Below are 7,593 nucleotides of genomic sequence, written 5' to 3' on the forward strand. Positions count from 1 at the left end.
TAAGTTGGGGCTGAGCAACTCTGGTCTTCCTGCTCTGTTCATCAAGCGTATATGTCTCATGATGCATCACCCACTGTATTTTTCACTTTCCTTCGAACAACCGGAAGACACACAAAGCTTTGCGATTCGTGAAAAAAATATCAAAGGTTGCTCGACCGTGCCAAATGCAGTTCAGCTCTGCCTTGTCTTCTGCTTATCCTCCACTCGATCTAGACCGTCCATTCCCCGAACCGGCGACGCGTCAAGCCTGCAGCCGGTCGTCGCCGGCCTTGCATCCGAAGGCAGCACGATAGTCACGTGCCATCCCGCGTCTCCCTCCCTCTACTCCCTCCGCAGCAAGCAAAGCAGGCCGGCACGCACCCGCAAGTCCTCACCTCCCCAACCCCCACTCCCGCGAGGGCGCGAGATCTCTCTCCCCCTCCCCCTCAGATCCGCCCCGCCGACACCGCCCGCCTCCCTCGCCGCCGCCGCCGCCGACGCCGCCATGTCGCACAACTACGGGGACACGATCCCGCTCCACCCGTCGTCGGCGCAGTCCGACATGGACGAGATTGAGAGCCTCATGTACGACGCACCCTCCGCCACCGTCCTCCCCGCGCGGCCGCCCTCCCCGCCGCGCGCCTCCATCCCCATCTCCACCTCGCCTCCCCCGCCGTCCTCCAAGCCGCCCCTCCCCGCCTCCTCCGTCCCCATCTTCGTGCCCCAGGGGCCGACCCCCGCCCCGCCCGCGTCCGTCTCCGTTGCCATCGGCTCGGAAGGCTTCGGGCCCCCGCCCAACACGCTCACCGAGCCCGTCTGGGACACCGTCAAGCGCGACCTCGCACGCATCGTCAGCAACCTCAAGCTCGTCGTCTTCCCCAACCCCAACCGCGAGGACCCCGGCAAGGCGCTCAGGGACTGGGACCTCTGGGGCCCCTTCTTCTTCATCGTCTTCCTCGGCCTCACGCTGTCCTGGTCCGCCTCTGTTAAGAAGGTACCTGCTACCCCTTCCACAGCCAGATCTCGTGGTAGCTTTTGCATCGATTTGTGAGATTTAGCTCTTGCTTAGTTAGTCTTCGACTTCGTGATATCTCTAATTCTCTATAGGTAGATCAGATTATACATTATTGAATTGTATGTTGCCATTCATGGTTAGTACTTGGAGGCAAGCGTCACAGTTATTATTCCCTTGCAAGCTCGATGTTGCCTAGGGGATAACTGAATCTGGTGTTGTACGACTGTATACTAGGTCTGCGGGGATGGGATTAGAACCATCAATCATAGTGCTGTATCCAATTAATTCCATTCTGTTATTTCTATGACTAAATCTAGACGAGGTATGAAACATGTGCTTATTCTGCTGTGGGTTTTCATGTGCCCATTTTAGCTCATTTTCACACTTCGATAATTACAATCATCATCAAAGGTGAACTCTGCTATAAGTGTTGAGGTTTCTATCTTATACTCCCTCCGTCCCAAAATAGGTGACTCAACTTTATACTCCGTCCGTCCCAACATAGGTGACTCAACTTTGTACTAACTTTACTTATTTTGAGACGGAGGGAGTATTAGCTATTCAGGTATCTCTTGTGCTCGATATTAGGGAATGCACTATGTTCTTGGTTCTAAATTGGTTTGGGGGCATCACAATGCTGAAACTTGATGTCCATGTGTACTAGTGGTGAATGATGAGCCAACATAATTTCATATTTAATCTCACAACCTTTGGTCCATTTTTTATGTTCTAAAATTATCTAGTGGACTAGTTATGGACTTGTCCTGAGCTGCAAGGTTTGTAGGTGATATTTCGACAAACTAGGTGGCAATACTAGTTATTTTATTACAGAATATGGTATAGCTGTACTGGATTCTGCGCCTAAAAAAATCACGTTCTCTTAGAACCTGTGAATGTCAATGCGAATCCGAATGTGTAGGGTCACTTCTAAGATTGGTTCTTACTGTGCAACAATGTGGCGTAGCCTTACTGGATTGCTTCTGGAACCTGGAGAGTGTCTGTATTATGGAGTGCTGTTTAGTGACAAAACAAATTACTAAAACTGCCCTTGTGCAAAATATGATCTCGATTGCTAATAATCTGAAAGACCCCTCTAATTCTGTATAGCCAAGTACATAATGTACTTTTGAACTTGCAGTAAATTTTTGTCGCATTGACACCTAGAAGAAACCAAATGTTTTGTCAATATTTTCTCTTGCAGAAGAGTGCTATGCTGCTTTTGCTTGAAAGAAATGTAATTGCATTTGGGAGTAGCAGGTTAGGTGGTTTTCCTGACTGAGGAGAAAGTATGCCAAAACACAATTATATTTCTCTGCTGTTTTTACCATGTTCAAATGTAAATATGCAAGGCATGTCATCTAATGTTGTGGGTATGGTGATTACATGATATGAAGAAAGCATGGCGTTTCAGTTATTTCCTCGTATATTTCTCTGTTACATTGAACATTATGGCTACAGATATATGGAATATTCACTTTTGAACCTTTTCTGATTTTGATTTCTCTATGTTGGCATATTAGCATTGTTATGTTATTTTCTTCCAGTGGCCAATATACTTGTATGTGTTGCTTATAGCTGTCCTCTCTCTTTGTAGTTTACAAGTTCTTCTTTGTTTCCTTCCATGCAAAATGCTGATTTCTATGACGTTTGTGTTTGTAGTCTGAAGTATTTGCTGTCGCGTTTGCTGTGCTGGCAGCTGGGGCTATAATCTTAACACTAAATGTTCTGCTTCTGGTAAGCAATGCCTCTCACACACAAAGAACACTTGTTTGATCCAAACTATACCTGCTGTGGAATTTTGTAACGAGTTGTTGCTGTCTCCCTGCAGGGTGGGCACATCATCTTCTTCCAAAGTCTCAGTCTCCTTGGCTATTGTTTGTTTCCTCTGGATGTTGGAGCCCTAATTTGCTTGCTGAAGGACAATGTCATACTAAAGATCATCGTGGTGACAGTCACACTGGCGTGGAGCTCCTGGGCTGCCTACCCATTCATGAGCGCTGCTGTGAACCCAAGGAGAAAGGCTCTGGCCATATATCCCGTATTCCTCATGTACATCTCGGTGGGGTTCCTCATAATTGCCATAGATTAGCCCCTGGGGTGAGCAATGTAGTGACATCTGAAATGTTGAAATTTTCCCCGTTGTACCGGCGGAACGTATACAGGCTTGAATATACTCTGTCCCCCCTATGGAGCCCTTTTGGATTGTTCTGTTGAGAACCTGGCCTTCACATGAGCAAGAGACATAAGGCTGTAAAATTAGTCAAAAATTATATATGTTGGTCTACTGTTGTAAAGGGCATCTCGTGCTTTGGACCACGTAATTGACTATATCAAACTTTCCGACTTCTTCAACTGCTGATATATGATGTTGGAGGGAATTAAATGTCAAGAAAAAAATTCTAAGGCAACTAGATAATTCATCTGGTTGCCCTTGGAATCTGCTTATGGTGATATGCCCGTTTTTATTGTTAAACTATTTTTCCCCAACTTGTTTGGGACTGGAAGATTTTGTTGTTGGTGGTGGTGTGTTACTTGGGCTGTATGTGACTGAAAAGTTTTGTTGTTGTTTGCTTTTGTTTCGTGCTGGTATTGTCTAACTTCTGTCATATCTGTGTTGTGGCCTGGCATTTTATATTGTAGTTAGTGATGCCTGTTCTGGCCGTGTCCTAGCGTTGCACACCAACCTTATTACCAGGAGCCAAAACGGATTTGTTTGCATGTGGTCGCGAGGAAATCATGTGCCGGGCTACTACATTTCCTGGCATTTGGATTGATGGTGCCATTTTTTTTTTGAACGGGATTGATGGTGCCATCAGTGCGAACTTTCGGCCGAAAGGCGAACGTGGTCACCGCGGATTTGGGACAAGAGAGCCGCGCGAGAAGGGAACTCCGGATGGCGTGCTGCCTTCTTCAGTTCAGCCCGTGGAAGTGGAAGCGGAAGCGGCAGTCTGCATCGGTACGCGGCGGATGCGGACACTGCTTATCGCTTTCCCGCTGGTAAGACGCGCGCGTGGACCGTGCGCAAAGGGGGCACTTCGCGCCAGTGGAGGCTTTCATCTGACAACGGCCATCGCCGGAGCCGGCTATCGTCGCCTTTCTTTCTGGGAAATGCTGAAAATCTCACGTCAGATTTATAAGCATGGCAAATCAAACGTTTTTTATGACAAATTATGTTGTCGTAAGCATGACAACTTCTAGCAAAAAAAAACTGAACATGGCGAGGATTAGTCATGCTTGCTAAAGAAAATTGCCATCCTAGCCACAACATAATTTGCCATCTTAGAAGTTCGATTGCCATGCCAAAAAAATGATGTTTGATTCTGTTTTGTCTGCGTACTGCATAAGCCGGACCACGATCATCTGCCCTAAAAAATCCGACTTTCTGCTACTCCCTCCTTTTCGGTTTATAGGGCTTATATCAAAATTTTAGTTTTTCTATTTTATAAGGCTCAATTTGGTTGTTTTTCATCACATGTTCAGATTCCAAGGTGCATTAAATCATTGCATGCAAGTATTAAGAGAAAATTAACCAATGCATGTAATTTATGTATGCATGCATTGCAATTAATGCATTGGTAAACATACTTTTTTGAGGAAAACAAGAACATTAATTGGGTGCTTTTGCAAACTACAAAAAGTATTCCACCACTCACCATCTCCCTTGGTTGGTGAGATTTTTGAATTGAGCCTTATAAACCGGAAAGGAGGAAGTACAACAATGTTTACCCGGCTTTGGCGAGGGAGGGGCGATAACGACGGCGTGCCTTCAGCTCGCTACAGTGATTGTAGTCGTCGCTCCGTGGTCTATGGACCTGAATGTAAATTTTACTTCTAGTGTTCTTTGTACTATGTTGATAATTGATGAATTGATCGAAAGTTTTCTCGGAAAAAAAACAGGTAAAATCTCATGAACTGCAGATACCGGCACTTTCTGAACTTCTGATGAACTGAACAAGGCAAAGAGAAGAACATGCACAGCAATTCAGACAGATCGGTCTTTGCCTCTCTAGTAGAAACCCAAATCGCCAATTAACCCCATGAATAAAGCAGAGAAAACAACACGCACAGCAATCCACAGTTCCGAAACATCCGAATAAAGCGTTCTAAAACTCATGGGCTCGGTTTATTTGTTCTTGCACGCCGGTGGGTGCGTGGGGTCGGTCAATCAGGCGACCGAGGGGAGGATCCACACGGGCTCCACCTCCACGGAGTGCCCGCCCGCGATGGCCACCACCGCCGTCTCCCGGTCGCCCAGCGAGTACACGCCGATGGCGTGCGGCACCATCAGCTCCACGTCCCGCCGCGCGAAGTAGACGCAGTTCTCCCGGACCCCCGCCGTCGCCGGCGCCGCCGCCGACGCCACCGACCCCAGGAACACCGCCCTCCCGGGGAGCTCCGTCACCGGCTCCCACTTGCACCCCTCCGGCCGGAACCGGCTCACCTCCACCTCCACGTCCGCCGAGTCCCGCACCACGCTGTACAGCTTCTTCACCAGCAGGAGCTCCCCGTCCGACTCCAGCAGGTACCGCACCCGCCGCTCCAGCCGGTTCAGAGAGTTGGCGTCCTTCCCGCGCAGCTCCGACACGGCCGCCACGCGCGCGCGGAGGTCGACACGGTACGCCAGGACCGTGCCGTCGTCGCCCAGCACGCACAGCCGCCCCCGCCACAACGCCACGTCCCGGAACCCTCCGTGCGGCCCCCCGGCGGCGATCGTGATCCAGGCGCCGCCGGACACGTCCGGCTGGAGCAGCGCCACCGTGCCGGCGCGGCCCAGCACGGCGGCCACCCAGCCGAGCGAGGTGGGCGGCGCGGACAGCACGATCTTGGCCACCGGGAACACGGGGGACCGCGGCATGGGCACGGATTGGCCGGAGAAGAGGTTGCGGAGCTCGATCGCCCGCTCCTCGTCGAAGGCCATCGCGAGCCAGCCGCCGATCTGGCCGCAGCACCGGCCGGAGCTGAGGCGGTCGGGGAGGGCGAAAGGCAGGATCTCGCGGCGGTGGAGGCTGAAGAAGGCGAGGCCGCCGCAGGAGCCGGGGCGCCGGAGCAGGAGGCGCGGGGCCTCGAAGGGGAGGTCAGTCGAGATCGAAGCTCGCGCGCACGAGCGCCAAGAGGAGCAGACGAGGCGGACGGCGACACGGTCGAGCGGGGCGAGCCGCCCTAGGACGCTCTCCAGGAGCTCCGGCGGGAGATCCGGCCAGGCGGACTGCCCCCCGCCCAGCTGCCGCCGGTGGGGATTGTACGGGGAGGCCATCACACTTTCACACCCTCTTCCGTCCGGCAGGAGATTTCCTCCCACCCTTGTCCGTTTTCTTGTTTTCTCCCGACAGAAGTGCACATTGCCCCCTCGGCCTTATTTCCCCTATGTAGTTTACATTAGTTAAGCACGTTGCATCAGATTGAACAAATTAAAACACATACGATTTCCTCTTCGGACGCCGCTAACTGCCACACGTGTGGCAGGAAGGAAGACGCACCACACGTCTCTAATGTAAACAGATTGTCACGTCATCGCATGCATGCATGTAGGAATCTTTTTGGATTTTCAGTTTTTAAAATGTTTTATCTCTTAAACGAAAAATCCGATTGAAAATCCGTTTTCACCATTAAATCCCTCGTGATGAAATCTTCGAAATTAGATCCCATATTGATATGTTTTGATGAATTTTTTTTGAATTAAAAGTTGTCATGTCTATTGCATATGAATTGTCATGATGTTTATACTGAAGTTACCATGATATGTTTCAGCTATTTTCTTCTACATTTAAAAGTAATTTTTGACATTTATAAAACAGGGAATTAAGAAACTAGACTTGCCATGAACCATAAACCAATATTGCCATGATACATGCACGTAAAATTGCCATGGTTCATAAAAAAATATAATTTTCATGGTCAAAGTACTGGAGTTGCCATCATCAAAATACTAAAATTGCCATGATCTACAAACTAAAATTGCCACATGGCAACTTTAGTTTAAGCCCTATGGCAACTGCAGTGTAAACATCATGGCAACTTTTGGACAAAAAAAAATTCGTCGAAACATATCAACATGAGGTCTAGTTTTGAAGATCTCATCGAGACGGATTTAATGGTGAAAACGGATTTTTAGTTCGCTTTTTTATTTAGGAGATACACCATTTTTAAACCGAAAACCAAAAAAACTTCTGCTGATGTCATCTATTCATACGTGGCAAAATGAGTGGTGATGGAGACGTATAGGCGATGTGCAAACGCCCACACGTGTGGGCGTTAACATTTTCGTTCCTCTTTTTGGACGACGACGTCATCTAGCACGCGGTTTTCTCATACAAACATCCCGAGTTCTCTCCAAACCTCCGGTGAAAAAGGTAGAGAACGCATAGACTTCATTTCTCAGATGATCGATAGGTCATTTGCAAGAGTTTGAGAAATAAAATCAGAGATCATAGAGTCCAATAACAAAGAACATTTTTCGTTAAAAGAATTCTTCGCTAACACATCGACAACTTCATTTGCTTCCTAGAGACAGTGAACATTTGATATCTTTGCAAAATCAAAGACTAGCTCCTCGCATTTGAGCACTATATCTTTTTCAAAAAGGTAGAGAAGGCACCCGC

At 48.6% G+C, this 7,593-nt stretch overlaps 2 protein-coding genes across 2 annotated transcripts; one reads left to right on the forward strand and one right to left on the reverse strand.

Annotated features, from left to right (window-relative positions):
• The first annotated feature begins 331 nt into the window (after positions 1-331).
• LOC147980779 (protein YIP4b-like) lies at positions 332-3,346 on the forward strand. Its single transcript, XM_087513559.1, has 3 exons — positions 332-973; positions 2,654-2,728; positions 2,823-3,346. Exons 1-3 carry the CDS (start codon positions 485-487, stop codon positions 3,081-3,083), a joined length of 825 nt encoding a protein of 274 aa, XP_087369685.1. The 5' UTR covers positions 332-484; the 3' UTR covers positions 3,084-3,346.
• A 1,619-nt stretch (positions 3,347-4,965) lies between these two features.
• On the reverse strand, positions 4,966-6,428 carry LOC147980780 (uncharacterized). The gene has a single exon (XM_087513558.1). The coding sequence runs from the start codon at positions 6,246-6,248 to the stop codon at positions 5,160-5,162; it is 1,089 nt and encodes a 362-aa protein (XP_087369684.1). The 5' UTR covers positions 6,249-6,428; the 3' UTR covers positions 4,966-5,159.
• Positions 6,429-7,593: the final 1,165 nt, after the last annotated feature.

This window comes from Triticum urartu, chromosome 3A (assembly GCF_056163025.1).
Source record: "Triticum urartu cultivar PI428250 chromosome 3A, HENAU_Tu73, whole genome shotgun sequence".
Lineage (NCBI taxonomy): Eukaryota > Viridiplantae > Streptophyta > Magnoliopsida > Poales > Poaceae > Triticum > Triticum urartu.

Coding starts and splice junctions, on each gene's coding strand:
- LOC147980780 (XM_087513558.1), bottom strand. CDS start 6,248: ATGGCCTCCCCGTACAATCCCCACCGGCGGCAGCTGGGCGGGGGGCAG.
- LOC147980779 (XM_087513559.1), top strand. CDS start 485: ATGTCGCACAACTACGGGGACACGATCCCGCTCCACCCGTCGTCGGCG. Junction 974..2,653: donor GGTCCGCCTCTGTTAAGAAG/GTACCTGCTACC, acceptor TTGTGTTTGTAG/TCTGAAGTATTTGCTGTCGC. Junction 2,729..2,822: donor CACTAAATGTTCTGCTTCTG/GTAAGCAATGCC, acceptor GTCTCCCTGCAG/GGTGGGCACATCATCTTCTT.